The 15,754-nt window shown below is 41.8% G+C and overlaps 4 protein-coding genes across 6 annotated transcripts; all 4 read left to right on the top strand.

The window, feature by feature from the left end:
* Positions 1-158: 158 nt before the first annotated feature.
* Positions 159-1,023, top strand: RB195_025022 (uncharacterized protein; the record flags this gene model as incomplete). 2 transcript variants are annotated; one of them, XM_064213004.1, is made up of 2 exons in its annotated part: positions 159-402; positions 449-1,023. In XM_064213004.1, 2 exons carry the CDS (start codon positions 159-161, stop codon positions 1,021-1,023), a joined length of 819 nt encoding a protein of 272 aa, XP_064068884.1. The 2 variants fall into 2 exon arrangements, with proteins under 2 accessions (XP_064068884.1, XP_064068885.1); XM_064213003.1 differs by having other exon boundaries at positions 159-467.
* A 327-nt stretch (positions 1,024-1,350) lies between these two features.
* On the top strand, positions 1,351-2,112 carry RB195_025021 (uncharacterized protein; the record flags this gene model as incomplete). Of its 2 annotated transcripts, none has more annotated exons than XM_064213002.1 (1): positions 1,351-2,112. In XM_064213002.1, one exon carries the CDS (start codon positions 1,351-1,353, stop codon positions 2,110-2,112), a length of 762 nt encoding a protein of 253 aa, XP_064068882.1. The 2 variants fall into 2 exon arrangements, with proteins under 2 accessions (XP_064068882.1, XP_064068883.1); XM_064213001.1 differs by having other exon boundaries at positions 1,378-2,112.
* A 629-nt stretch (positions 2,113-2,741) lies between these two features.
* Positions 2,742-4,292, top strand: RB195_025020 (uncharacterized protein; the record flags this gene model as incomplete). Its single annotated transcript, XM_064213000.1, has 1 exon — positions 2,742-4,292. One exon carries the CDS (start codon positions 2,742-2,744, stop codon positions 4,290-4,292), a length of 1,551 nt encoding a protein of 516 aa, XP_064068881.1.
* Positions 4,293-6,295: 2,003 nt separating this feature from the next.
* Positions 6,296-6,748, top strand: RB195_025019 (uncharacterized protein; the record flags this gene model as incomplete). The annotated part of the gene is made up of 1 exon (XM_064212999.1): positions 6,296-6,748. The coding sequence occupies one exon, from the start codon at positions 6,296-6,298 to the stop codon at positions 6,746-6,748; it is 453 nt and encodes a 150-aa protein (XP_064068880.1).
* Between the last annotated feature and the right edge of the window lie 9,006 nt (positions 6,749-15,754).

Below are 15,754 nucleotides of genomic sequence, written 5' to 3'. Positions count from 1 at the left end.
CTTCGAGAGTTGTACAGTAACTTAACGACCGGAACTTCGCCATTCTACAAGAACATCATCAAGACGTGAAGAGGGGGGTCCGACAGGGTAATATAATCTCACCCAAAATGTTCACAGCCACCCTCGAGAACGCAATGCGAAAGTTCGAGTAAGAGGACATGGAAGTGAAGGTTGATGGTCGGCAGCTACACTATTTGCGCTTTGCTAATGACATCGTAGTAATAACACCTAGCACTAGCCAAGCCGAACGAATGCTGACCGAATTTGATGAAACATGTGGATGCATCTGTCTTCAGCTGAATCTGCAAAAGACGATGTTCATGCGCAACGGATGGGTCTCGGATGCCCCATTCACGCTCAACGGAACGAACATATCCGAATGCTCCAGCTACGTTTATCTGGGTCGGCAATTGAACATGAAGAACGACCTTACCTCCGAGCTGTGCAGCAGTAAGCGAGCCACTTGAGAAGCATATAAGGGGCTTCGAGGATGTAGTGAAGAAGACCAGGAACACCCGGCTCCGTGCTCACCTTTTCAACACCACCGTACTTCCCACTTTGACCTATGCTTCGGAAACCTGGGCATTTCGCAAGCAGGAAGAAAACGCGGTGAGCGTCATTGAACGCACAATTGAGAGAGTGATGTTAGGAGTATCCCGGTTCACGCAAGTAAGGGACGGGATTCGAAGTTCTCTCCTACGTCAGCGATCAAAGATAAGAGACTCTGCTGCGTTTGCCAAGGAAAGTAAAATAAGGTGGGCGGGACACGTGATGCGCTTTAATGACAACCGCTGGACCAGAGCCGTGAGCGACTGGGTTCCCCGCGATATTAAGCGCACTACAGGAAGACCGCCGACCCGATGGTCAGATTTCTTCACGAAGTCCTTTAAAGAAAAGTATGATGCTCTTCGTGTCCCACGCGAAAGGAGGAACCACTCGGCTACTCTGGCACGCGACCGGGACAAATGGAAGAAGTGCTGGCGCCCGCTCGATCAGTTCAAAGATCAAAGGGAGTCAAGATGATCAAGGTGAAGGTGATCCGTTGCCATGCTGTCCCCTACTTGCCGACCATAAGGCAAGGAGGCGGCGCGTTTCTCTGTATGTTGTTCTTGAACTAGCCGGGGCAGGCCGGCATTTTTGAGAGTGCTCTTGACTTTTTCCATCTATTTGATAAACATTCTACCACTGAACCACTGCTTTCTTTCTTGGGTATAAAATCCCATATTATCGTGAGCCATAACAACACCCGCGCACAATTTTCTGGTGCATCGGCCAAATAAAGTGGTGCAAAAGTGCAGCAAGCCCATCAGCTGCCCACAGCAAGCCTCTAGCTGTGCAACATCGAGAAAGATGTCTTTGGTTTTCAATAGAAAACCTATGGCCCATAGCGACAAAACTCTCCAGCTACTTCTGGAAAAATTTCCACTATACGTAGAAGAGTGGAACCCAAATGGGTCCGAAGACGAAATGTTTGAGGTATACTTGACCTCAACCAACCTTATAAAACGCAGTATAAAGACTATCGAACAGAGTAGAAACTCATTGCAGTCACTGATAGACAAACTGAAGATGGAATATAATGATTCGAGAACAAAAGGCAACAAAAAGGAGCTCGAAAAAGAAATCGAGGAAATTGAAAGTGAAACAAAATTCACTGATATCATGGAAAGAGCAAATGAAATGATATTCATGCTAGAAGCAAGAGCCACAGAAGCAGCAAGTCAAGCTGATAAATTTGCAAGGAAGTTGAGAATAAAATTACATAGAAACCAACGAATAGTAACGCATGTTGAAGATGTAAATAATCGATCGCCACAAACGGGAAGTGCCAGAACGGCAACCGATCAAAGTAATGACGAAACCCTCAGCCCAGATGAACCAATATGGCTGTCAGAGGATCATTCTGATACCAGCAGAGAGGCGATCGAAGAAGACTTCATATGTAGAACTCTCAAACCAAGTCAAATGAAATATCCTAGATTTTGGGGAGATGAAGAAGAATTACTAGAGTTCTGGGCAGTCTATGAAACTTTGGTACATCAAAAAAAAGTACTGAGTACAGTTGAGAAAATGTTTCTTCTCAAAGATAGTCTTCGAGGAAGAGCAAAATGACTATCAAAGGGATACAATTAATTCCACAGAATTATAAATGGATGGTTGAAAGTATAAAGAAAAAAATATGGTAACAAACCTATAAATAGAGGAAAGATCGTGCAGAAACTAATCGACCTTCCATGTGCAAGGAACAATGCCGAGAATTGCACATATATTTTCGACAAAATAAGAATGTTGATCAACCAAATGGTGTCGGCGGAACAGGATATACCCAATACACAAGATGACATGTGGACAGAAAGAATACTGGAGAAGTTTCCGTACAATATTGTGAAAAATGTCCTTATATCTATATAAGAAATGGAAGATGTGAAAGTAGAAAACGTTATGTAGCAACTCGAAAAAGAGAACAACGCTAAAAAAAATCTGTTGAATCAAGATTTTAAGACCGAAAACACAGAAATGAAAAGGAATCAAACTCTGCATACGTCACAGACAAGAAAAAAAATGATAGGCAGTGTATTTTCTGTGACAACTCTGAGCATTCCTCTCATAATTGCAGAACCGTAACAGATATCCAACAAAAGAAGAACGTTATGATTAACTCCAATCGCTGTTGGAAATGCTTCAGCGACCAGCACAAAAGTAATCAGTGTAGTAGACCAAACTGTCCCCACTGCAGAAGGATGCATCATCAAAGCTTATGTTTTACAAGACCATCCGAGAATGTGACAAATCAGCAAAATCGATTGCGCTTTGGTAACAATGCAGCAACAAACAACAGAAGATCCCCTACTGGCGAAATAAGAAGGAAGAATGCCGGAGTTCGTCAACGAGATCGAACTTCGAGTGTGCATACTGAAAATCCAATTCAAAGTGATTCTTTCGTGAAAGTCGATTCTAACGACAATGCCACAAAAGACCAAGTAATGCTCATGACTGCCGAAGCAAATATGTGGAATAACAAAACAGGCCAATATGAGCGAGTTCTTATATTTTTTGACACTGGTGCACAGAGAACTATAATAAACGAACGTACAGCAGAGGAATTTGGATTCCCAAAGCAAAAAACGGAAATATGTCTGTCTGGCAATGGTGGCCATACTGAGAAATTTAAAACGTTCTTTGTTCCATTGAAAATCTCTACAGTTTTTGGAAAAGAGATTCGTCTAACGGTTCAAACAAAACCCGTGATAACTAACGGTTTTCGTTCAGCATATCTTTTAGAACAAGATAAGCAGTTTCTTCAAGATAACGATATTTGTTTGTCCAATCCAAGATTGAGAAGTGAACACCAAAATCCACAAATTCTAATTGGATTAGACTACTGCAACGAATTTGTTATGAGTAGCACTAGAACAAGACTACCGTCGGGACTATATGTTGCCAGAACATCAGTAGGTCCAACTCTTCATGGTCGCAGTACAAGTGCGGTAAATGTAACTAGCGAAGAGATTACCCATAGTCTTACGCTCGTTCAGGAGCCAAGTGAAGCAGATATACTTCAGAAGATTTTCGAATTGGATGGATTAGGAATTTCCACCAATGGATTTTCAAATGACGAAAAAACATTTGAGTATTTTGAAAAGTACTCGAAAACTATATCATTTAAGAACAGTGTTGTAACTGCACCCTTTCCTCTTAAGGACAACGTAATCGATATATCCGATAATTATGCGATTGCATACCGTAGGCTCGAGTCCTTACAAAGACAGCTGGCCACCAACAAAGAGCAAAGGTCGTGGTACAGCAAAATATTGAATGATTACCTCAAAGATTCCACAATCGAAGAGGTACATGAACCAGTCAAAAACGCGGCTGGCACCTATTATATGCCACACCCCGGAGTGTGGAAACCTTCAAAAACGAAACTTCTCAGAATCGTGTCTGATGCATCCTCGAAACAAAGAGGTAGACTATCATTAAATGATATAATTCACACCGGTGAATCTTTCGTTAATAAAATTCATGATATCCTTATTCGCAGTCGAACTAGCAAGTTTATATTAGCATGCGATATCGAAGCTGCATTCACTCAGATCAGAATCGTAAACGAGCACAAAGACCTTTGTCGCTGTCTGTGGGTCAAAGACATCAGTCGCATCCCGATAAAAGACAACATAGTTGTTTACAGATTTAACCGTTTGCCATTCGGCGTTACCGCATCTCCGGGCATATTGAATATGGCAATTCTTCCTTTTTCAAATCAGAGAATACCCCACTTTTACATGAAATAGCAAGAAACATTTATGTTAATAATATTTTATTGACAGCTGCAACTGAGCAGGAAGCTTTGAAGAAGTATGTCGAATCAAAAAATCTTTCCAATTAATTTGGTATGAACCTACGAGAATATGTGTCAAATTTTCAGATAGTAAATGAAGGAATCCATGAGAAAGACAGATCACCTTCTGGTGATATCAAATTCTTAGGTGTTAAATATAACACAGAAACTGATCAGTTTAACGTGGAAGTAAATATTCCGTCGAAAACATTACTTACTAAACGAGATGTGGTTAGTATAATAAATTCTGCCTACGATCCTGTAGGTGTAACTACGCCATTGCTTATCAATTTGAAATCGCTTATGCGAGAAATCTATGACACTGGAATTAGGTGGAATGACTGTGTTAATCCAGTAATGACTAATAGATGGAACTCCATCTGCAAAGAGGTCGATGGTGCGAGTATCAGCATTCCCAGGACAATTTTCACAGAAGTGCGAAATCTTCGCACTTCAAAAATAGATTTATGAATATTTTGTGATGCAAGTAAATCTTGCTATATCAAGTTGCGCCTTCTTGCCGCATAACAATGACACTAACGAGGTAACGCAATTTATTAGCAAAAAGTCAAAGTTGACTCCAAAAAAATGTCGCAAACAATTCCAAGGTCAGAAATGCTTGGATTACTCATTGGAATGAGATCATGAAAGAGTATCTTAGAAAATCTTGATCACAATATAGATCACTTCAATCTCGTCACCGATAGTGAAATTGCTCTACAACGGATTAATTCCTTTCGAAAATTTCCAGCTTTAATAATCAATCAGAAAGACCGAATTGAAAAAATTAGATCTCAGGTTGAGAGCAAACGCATTTTCGTGAACTTTTTCCATGTTCCAAGAGATAACAATCCAGCAGATGCAGGGACGCGAGGTCTTACATCATCTCAACTCGACTCACACAACTGGGTGAGAGGGCCGTAATGGCTGGCTCTAGAGCAATTTAGCTGGAAACTACGCTCGATCGATACTTTGGATGGAAAAGAAATTATGGAAGGAATGAAAACATTTGAAAATCCCCATGTTGAAGAGTCTGAAAGTAATAATGATAATGCGAACTCAATGTTCGCAGATCTATCGAGATTTTCACGCTTCTAAACTGCGTTACGAACTGTATCTAGTTGTTATATGTTGTTATATATCTAGTATATAGTTGCGAAAGTGCTGCACAAGTGGACCAATCGATGTAATACTACTAGATTGACATCATTTGCGATATCTACAGTCTCGCGCTTTGACTCGGACTCGCTAATTGATTGCGAAAAGATGCGCTTAAGTGAGAAATTAATCATAGCATCATTTCATAGGAATGTCAACATGAGAAAACTGCAAAAACGGTTTCCGAACCAAATAATCGTAAAAGATGAAGATGGAATCATAAGATATAAATCAAGAATTCGAAATGCAAATCTGCCTTTACATACAAAAATGCCTATTTATATCGGTAATGACTCTGACCTTGCTAGACTCATTATTATAGACTTGCATTGCAACAATGCTCACTGTGGCAAAGATCACATACTGTCTCTGGCCAGACAGAAATATTAGATTCCAAAGCCATCAAGAGCAATTAAGAAGTACATAAAAGATTGTACTATTTGTAAGAGATGTCAAGGCATGCCTTTTGGAGCTCCAAAGATGCCACCACTACCATCAGATAGGGTGACAATAAGCAAACCGTTTCAAAACGTAGGATGTAATTTTATGGGACCATTTCTATCCAACAGAAATGAAAGGATGTAGAAATGTCTCTGCACCTGCCTTGCAATCAGAGCAATCCATTTGGAAGTGGTAGAAAGTCTCACTACAGGGGCGTTTCTTAATAGTTTCATTCGATTTGTATCGCGTAGAGGTGTACCTCCTTTACTGAGAACAGACTGTGGATCAAATTTCAAACTTGGTCTGAAAATAATTGAAAAGTTGTTCGAAAGTGATGAAACAACAGGGAATTCAGTAATGAATTACTGTGCCCCGGAAGGTCTTAAATGGATTTTCAACCCACCAGCATCTCCCTGGATGGGTGGTGTATGGGAAAGGCTTGTTGGATCTGTGAAAAGAAGTTTCCAAAAATCATTTGGAAGAAAAAAACTGTCATTTGAACATATGGCTACTGTAGTCACTCCTATAGAGGCAATTATAGATACACGTCTACTCACAAAACTCTCAGCAATTGATCTTTCTGAAATTCTACTCGGAACTATTGACTTTCTACAAGGAAATTTCAAATTCTCAATTGCAAACTCTGAAATGTCCAATTTCAGAAACGATCCCACATTTGAGCCAAAGTTGATACAGACAGCTGCTCAAGCTTACGAAGCGCTTGCATCTTCAGAAAACATTGCAATAAAGTTCTGGGAGAAATGGAACACTGAATATCTTAGTATTTTACGCGACAGCCACAGATGCTAATTGAATCAGAAACGTCATGTGAGTAAAGTCCCACAAGTCGGCGAAATTGTTTTGGTTGAACAGGAATTACTGCCCAGAGGAAAATGGGTATACGGTAAAATAGAAGATTTAGTTCGAAGCGCAGACGGCATGATAAGGTCCGCCAAAATTCTAGTGCCTAGCCGCAAAATTTTGCAGAGACCAGTTAATAAAACATACCCTCTAGAAGTTCGTTCAGAGCCTGACAACCAACAATCGCTTGAACGAACCTCTGAGATCATGGATAATGACATCCATATCGCAATAACAACTCAATCTAGAAATCATCTAGCCAGAATCTCCAGATCTCGCGCTTTAGACTCCATTCGAGAACTCGAAACAGACCTCGACAGATCGATGACCTCTACGTCAGCTCGATCAGCAGTATCCTGCCTAATAACGGCAATGTTATCCTTGTTTCTAATCAACCCTGGTAATGCGCAACCAAACACCAGTATTACTTGTAATGAAGGTATCGCATTTATAACACCTCCTAGAGGACAATTCGAATTGTGTTTTGATCATGAGTGCAACTCATTCAAAAATGTTACGGAAGAAATTAGGTATACTCTTCCCGTTTCACCATTGGACAAGCCTGTAACGGTAAAAATACGTTTCTACTCGAGAAACGAAGTAATAACAATGATCGAAAATGTGAACCTCAGGAATTCTGCGCGGCATCTTCAACAATGTTGAATAGAGCACTCTTAGGAAATCCACATTGTTGGCCGTTTGGCGCAGTTCTTACTGTATCCATAATCTTGCACTCTATTGTCGTAGCAATGATTGGTATGGCGTGATCCATACGCAACTGCCGTAAACAAAGGCGGAGAAGAACTACTGTACAAGTTGAGTGCAAATTGAGTACGTTTAAACCATCTCTTCTAATTGCGAACACTTTAATAGTAGTCACTTTGCTCACTTTAGCGTTTAAAAGTGCTACATCCGCTTGTCAATATGGTTACACAAGACATCCCGCAGAGGTGTGCGCGACAAAGGGCAAATGTCTATTCGAATTCAGACAAGAAATACTCTTCAACAGAATAGATTCAAAAGTTTGTATTCAAATCAACCATTTAAATACTACAGTGGGTATGATGAGTGAAAAATAACGGCATAAAGCTCAATTGCAGCAAACTTTCACTCTTCTTCACAAGAGACACGATGCAGGAGTTTTTTTGCACCACGAGATTGGCTCAGATGGGATCCTGCACACAAAACATTTGTAACAGTATGTACCCAAATAATACTATTCCACAATTAGATATGGCCTCAAAGTATTAAGGATACATTGCATGTGAAGAAACATGCGGCGGTATTGTCTGCGGATGTCTGCTCCCAATGCCAACATGGTCATTCTTGCGTCTGGCACAAGTACCAAAAAGTAAGTCAGTGTTTGAAATAGTTCGCTGCATGGAGTGGACTTCAACAGTGCAGGTTGACATTGAAATAACGATGTATAACAGAGGAAAAGAAAATTTGATAATTCTTACACCTTATGTCGCTCCCAAGTAGCTGTCCATTACTGCAGTTTCAATTCAAAAACCACATTTTCCTCTAATGGACAAAAGATTCGCTGTTTCCGAAAACGAGGCACTAATGTTGCCAAATGATTTTAGTCTCCCTGTGGAATGCGAGTCATTTATCCAAGCGAAAGAATTATTTTCAAAATTGAAAATCGCATGGTTTGTACTTGTGAAAATCTAAAGGCTTCAAGAGGATACAAGTGCCAACTAGGTTCTATTAGGAACCTGCGTAAAGAGATCACAAATGTACTTTCCATTAAAACACCATTCACAGAAATAAGGTTAGAAGAAGGAAATATCAACGCCTATACTTACCAACATGAAACCACTATTGCTCTTGAGTCAAGCCTTATGTTCAACAGCGCGCATTACATCATAGAACAATCTTGTGATATAACATTTGAAGAAATAAAAGGCTGCTATAATTGTCTTGAAGTAGCACAAGTTAAACTCTCGTGCATAACTCGCGTTAATGCCTGGCCAACTGTCCAGTGCGAATCTCAAGTGTTCTCCGTCGAATGTGGGCCATCGAACAAAATTAATGTAGTATATCTGGAGTTTAGTAGCGCTCTGATGCACCAAAAGTGTCATACGTCTTGCAATGAGCATGAGATCACATTTGATCTACATGGAACACTTGTATACCACCCCAGAAATAAGCGAAGTCAGATTTATTCCGAAGAAAACAGCGAAGAAAGCGCAAGCGAGTACTTTGGAAGATATGATCTACCTGATCTTCAATCACTCTTGAAAGTTCTTAAAGAACACTGGAAGTTGGCCCTTGGAACGCTAGGTACCTTAGCAATAACAATAGGGATCACCTTTGTGCTGGGGCCCACCATCGTTATACTGTTGATAAAAATTGTCGTTACACTGTTAAAAACTGTTGTTTTCATAATTATTCCCGTGCTAAAATTGTTTTGAGCATGTACAAGTAAGTGCTGTGATGCACTCTGCAAACAAGAATCGTAGGACAGCCAACTAGGTTTTATCGAACAGATCCAAATCATATAATAGTCAATAACGTACGCAATATTCCGCATATAACCATTACAAGACGACACCAGAGCTAAATCTGGTGGGAGGTGCTTACCTAGCAGTATAAAAAGCCGCTGAGGATAGGTTGGGATCCTTATCTGTGGCCAATATGGAAGACTTTCTCGACGACGTGGACACGACACCCGCCTTTGCCCCTATTTCTGCCGCAATTCGTGCGCTTTCTCACCGCCTAGAAGCTAGTCAGGACAATATTTTCTATATATTAGCTGGATGTCATCGAACCTGCCTGCTTAGAACTTCTTAAGCGTTCGAAGCCGCGATCTCCATGTGCCTTTTGCACACTGGAACAAAACCGCGACATGCATCACAGTGCTAGATGCAGCAGATTCCCAGACGCTGTCGCCAGAACTCTGCAGGCAGCCAGACTTGCTCTATGCGAGCTGCCTCAAAGAGAAACATGGCAGAGACGACTGCAGTGTCAATTGCGTGCATTGCAGGTTACCGCATAACACGCTTTTGTGCAGCAGCCGCGGTCGTCCCAGCGTACACTACAAACGTCGTCAGAACTAATGGTCCTCCCTACTCAACCTCCTACTACGCCCAACTGCAACCTGCACTCGTCAACTCAAGTAAATGTTGGATTCGACATCCTCTGGGAAAGAAGAATCGGAAAACTCCATGATATTACGACACTTTTTCTTACGTAATGTATTGGTCTATTTTTTTTTGTTGTGTCACCGGAGTGTTCCGATCTCGGAAGACGATAATTAATAATGTAATGTAATGTTAATGTTCGACGCCACACTGCCGCTCCTTGCCGACAATATGGCAAGGAGGCGGCGCGTTTCTCTGTATGTTGTTTTTGAACTAGCCGGGGCAGGCCGGCATTCTTGTGTGTGCCCTTGACTTTTTCCATCTATTTTATAAACATTCTACCACTGAACCACTGCTTTCTTTCTTGGGTATAAAATCCCATATTATCGTGAGCCATCACAACTCAAACGCACACCCCACGTCACGCCACTTATATTCGGAATCGTTTGAGGTTTACGATCGTGTAACCAGCCCATAATGTGACTTGCGGGATATAGCCCATGAGGCCAATCAGCAGTTTTATCCTCCCAGAAACGCCTTGTACAAATTATCGATACCGGAGGGACGAAGGGCTTGGTGAGCACTAGGCTGGATTCGAACCTGCGATCGATCGTGCAGACAGCGGAACCTTCCACCGACTGCACTGCAACTCCCCTCCACTCTCCCCATTCTTTTTGGGTGCTGTCTTTGCATTATCCCGTTACTTCACTGCTTTTGAAAACGTGCATGTAAAGTGGATTCAACCCACAGTGGTCTTGCTGCGCACGGGCTTCACGTGGATGTTACGAAATAGTCGTACGACTGACAGTCATCAGAGCATTCGAGTGATCCGTTAAGTGACCCACTTTTGCCGATATGATCGCCGATCGCTCACTTGTCCTACATTTAAGCGCTCTCTAATGCAACCTTTTGAATTCGTCCGTTTTCCTCTTTTCATACTATAAGATGTAGTGTCAGAACCATCACTTCAGCTGTGTAACTCCATTTTCTCTGAACCATTTTTTTCTTTAAAAAATCGAAGTTGACATTTGAGCCTTTTATAGTACAAGAAGCAAATTTTGTTGAAGACGGCAAAAAAACCAAGGACTTGAGCATTTTCAACCTTTTTCTAATTCCGACATCTTCAACCTTTCTATAATTAATAATGGCTTTGCGTTCATTACAAACAACGCAAAACTTTTTTGTCAATTGAATCATTTCTTCTTTCTTGCTGGAGTGTTGTGACAACTTGTATAATCCTCTTAACAAAGCCTTTCCATTCTGCTACATCCCCGTATTCATTTCTTTGCCAACAATAACTGGTAGTAGTCCCTCCTTTATTTTATTCACCAACGACGACACTTGATTTTCCCAGTACCTTCAGTTATGTTCCACCACAATGAGGTTATAGAAACTTTGATAAGATTTTTGTGAGTTGTTGTGCATCAGAGTTAGCATATCACGAAATATTCGACATTAGGATCTGTAAACAAATAGACCGGATTAGAGGTGTAGTTCACCTAATATGAGCATGATGACGCTTAATGCCTCCTATTAATCCAGAGAAGGGCGTTTGAAACAGTCTTCGTTGCATCCGTGTCTCCAGTAATGCAACTTCTTACGGTTTTTGCGGCACTAATCATTTCAAAGGTTTCCCATTGTTAAGTAAGGGAAAGAAACCACCTACGAAGGGTTCGTTACCTTCGCTGCACGGTGTCGTAAGGAGACCTCATACGTCCGGTTTTCGACCTTAATACATACGTGCATACAGCTGAGTTGTAGTTGAGGCATTCTGATGTATTGATTCCGCTGAATGTGGATAAGGTATCACTGTCTATCGTTCTTCACAAACGATGTCTTCTTCAACTTCGGTTCTTATCAGTCTCCTCACCTGTTTCTTCAGGAATTTGGTACGGCTGTTATTTACGTTCATAAGAACTATTAAGGAATCATCAATGAATGATGAAGATGGTCCCGGCTACCAATTTCCATTTTACCCCATTCAAGTTCCGAGAGACGTTCTCGCGATCGTATCTCTAAATCCATTGCTTATTTTTCAAGGACACGGTGATGTGATTGAAGAATGGCGAAATTACATGTATGAAGCCGCTATACATATTTTATGTGGAGTGGGGGTGTGGCCTTGAGTGGTCGAGACTTTCTTAAAGGCATCACTCCACGAATCTGAGGAAGATACGGCTTCAGGCGTTCTGCCGCCCTATTTTCTACAGGGAGCTCGACTGAAGCGCGCCAGCCTTGTGCGGCGCCGCATCTTTCGGGCCGTTTTTTACGGCAACTAGGAAGAAATTGACGTAACCACTCTCCTCTCTATAATCTACTATCCCTTATAAGAATATTCCACCTGAAATCTGCACCACTTCAGATTCGTGGGGTGATGCCTTTAACCAGTTTCATTTCAAGTGACGGTTTCATTCAAGTTGATTAAATTCAGCATAGCATTGGATTGTTAATGTTGGGATTTCTCCACAAATCGATAGCAGTAGGTATGTAGTTAGTGTGTATCAGTGTGTTCGATTTCCCGTACTAATCCAGAAAATGGTATGGACCTACATCAGTTGGGTCTAGGATGTTGGACTGCGACTGATCTCCGTCGTCAACTTGTCTAGAACTTCTCGCGTAAAGAATTCCAATGTTACAAAAAGTAGTTGAGCGATACCATGCCAAGGTTTCAGAAACGGCCGTTCACAAAAAAGTGGTCTTACTCTTTCTCCATCCTTTCGAGACCCTGTACCTCGGCAGACATACTGTAAAGAAATTTGTTGAAGTCCTGGTGAAAACTGACGGCAGCCTTTTAATTTATTCAATTATAATTTTCACTAACATATTGCCATATTAGACTCCAGAATGACACCTCTACATATGGTCTCATTCAGGTGGTAAGCATCGACGAAACAGGCAACTCTAAGCAGGATGAAAACGGGTGAGAAAGTGAGAATTCGAGATGATTTGATCCAAACATGTTGCACGATATTGGAGAATGCTATGGTCTTGTTTCAGATATCTCTCTGTCAGAGCATCTAGGCTAGCTCCTGTAGCACCACCGATACCGACCACGCTAATCCCAACTCTAGACTTAAACACATTGCCTTATTTCTGTCGAGATAGAGGAAGCACTTGAAATACTACTTAAAATCGACGGCTGGCGACATCAAGCAGTTTGGCGAGATTTCTCTCCGAAGACCTACACAGGGTTTAGGTCTCTCACCGCTCCTCTTCGTATTCGTCATGAATGTCGTAACGCGAGATCAAGCGAAGGGAGCCTGAGCCATTGACCCCTACATCGTGACGAGTAGAGAACTTAAACATCTTGGGACCGTTGAGAAATCATATTGGACTGAATGAAAACAGAAAAGAACGCCTGGTAAGGACAAATCACCACAGACGGCATTGCATATATTCGATTAATAATGTCGAGCAATAGCCAAGATTGTTTCCAGTCTTTTATTACGGTTAACGTTTCGGCATTGTCGCCTTCGTCAGAGCCTGGAATGTAAGAACGTTTGCAATATATCCTCTCTAATACGTCATCTAGAACAAGTCATCATCCCCCTAGATATTACGCTCGGAAACAAAAACCAAGAGCCTAAATCGTTGTGCTTACCTCAGTAGCCGCGTTGCCGTGATGTTAGAGGACATTCGTGTGGTGGAATCGCTCCGCTAATGCTAATCAGGATGCGACCCGCATATGAACCCTTGATCAAAACCCGCAAAGGATCTTGATACAGAGCCAACTCGTTCGTCACGGCTATGCAGTTTTCTATTTCATTCATTTTTTGGATCTTTTGCACTTATCCAAAACGTTCCTAGGGTTCTGCGAGCTATAACTTCGGACTTCAGATAGGATCGTGGCAGCAATGCAGAAAGCTTTTTCATGACGTTGTCTGCGATGAGTTCCAAGAGTGGTTGCTGCATTCGATTGTTTCATCCCATTAGATGTTCTTTAATACGAAGACAAAGCAGTCGCACTGTTTCGCCGATGCATTGGTCACATGTTTTGCACGAAATTATATAGACTACAACAGTAACCATGCAGTCGCCTTCCTTTCCGAATGGACATATTACACTGTCTGGAGTAAGACAGAAGCGATCGTACATTTTATTTCGAACTAATTGCTTCTTGAAATTTGATGAAATTATTTCCACAATTCTCACTTGCTTCTCGAGATTTCATTTCACCAGACTAGCCATATAGCTTTCGCTCAAGCCCGTACAGCTCAAGTGGTCGGTTGTGAAAGGCAGGCAGGAATTAATCTTATTCGAGTCTACCACGGTAGCATACTCTCTCTGTGCACTAAGACGTGGCCTACGCGCTACACTAGCAGTGTAACCGTTAGAATTCGCGATAGGTTACGCTAGATTGATCGCACTGATCCACTCCTGTGTATCAGATGTCACCCTTACGGCTGTCCTAAACATGTTTTAACGACAGATTTCTTAGCTTTCCAAGGGTAAGCGGAAAGGCAATGAACTGAAATGTTTTTGTTGTTAGGTTTTCGGAACCATCGTGTCTTCCATTCACCAATGGACCAGTGCATGACAGTGTGACAGCTGCTGGATGGTCGTTGGTACATTACCATTTATAAGAGTGAATTCAAGGTTGAATGCACCCCTAAAAACATGGAAGAGTAACACAATGTCACAATAACTGGATTGAATGAACTAACTGAATGCACCGTATTCAAGATTAGAAGGTCATTACGCTCATCCAACATTATCGCTCCCCTTCCATAACGCTGCCTGGGCCACCAAAACGATCATGGTCAACAATGTTCCTGACCGCATTACGTGTTCCCACTTCTCGCATTATGAGGGTAAGTACAGAAACACCACAAAACCTGAATCTGCTCTCATCCGAGAAGAGCATGCAACCCCCCTCCACGTGGCTCCAGTCGCTATACTTCTGGCACCTCCGCAAACGGTGCCGCCTTTGGGAAAGTGTTAACGGAACCTAGTCCTCGGCTAAGAGATGACCCCATGCAACTGTCTTTTCAATGTGAAACATGAGACTGCATACTTTGCAATCCTGCTGAATGTGGTTGCAATTGCACCCGTTGAATGAGGTGGGTCCCCTCTTGCGGGTTGCACAACGTAGCGGTCATCTGTTGCTGTAGTTGACCGTGGTCGACCACCTCCTCCCTCCTTCGGACAGCAGTGTTTGTGGTTGAGTGTCCAAACGCTCGCCGTGCACGTCAAACAGTGCTGTGAGAAATACCAAACTCCTGGGCTATACTCGTCAGACTTCGCTCTTCCAGTTCCTGATGATCCTTTCCCGTGTGAAGTACAAATGTTGCCTCCGGGCTATGTTGTAATACAGAACACCACCACAGTGCACCGTAACTGCTCGCTGAGTCACCTACACTGCCTTTTCCCGTTTCTTCAGCTGTATTAAGTTTCGGAGCCAGCTCTGTTTGGCGTTATAGTCACGATGACTTCACGCCATGTGAAGTCCAGTTTTCTGTCCAGTACCTCTGACAACGTATTCGCGCACTTTCATCCATTTCCACCGAGTTGTTAATATGTTACGTTACTTTACCTACTTCTTCTTTAAGTTTTGCCCACCAGTGTTTATTTACATAGTGACGGACAAAAATTCAGCAGTTCATTTCTCTTCGGACTCCGTTCCAATTTCTTATTTTCGTAAATGCAATCCAGAGTGATGTTTGAGATGCAATTGCGCCGAGAAAAGACGAAAATCATTTTAACTTTCATTGAGTGGGGACAAGAGTTTAACAATTTCTCAGTTCTGGTATTGTTTGCGCTAGCTTTGCCTTCTCTTTTTGTTCTTTCGTTATGTTCTTACTCTTTCTTAGAAAATTTCTTTATTTGACGTATAGATGAGAAGCAAGATGTCGCTTTAAATATCCAGGAC

Source organism: Necator americanus, chromosome X, assembly GCF_031761385.1.
Source record: "Necator americanus strain Aroian chromosome X, whole genome shotgun sequence".
NCBI lineage: Eukaryota > Metazoa > Nematoda > Chromadorea > Rhabditida > Ancylostomatidae > Necator > Necator americanus.
The sequence above is the reverse complement of the archived record's forward strand: the minus strand, read 5'-3'. Positions and strand labels throughout refer to the sequence as shown.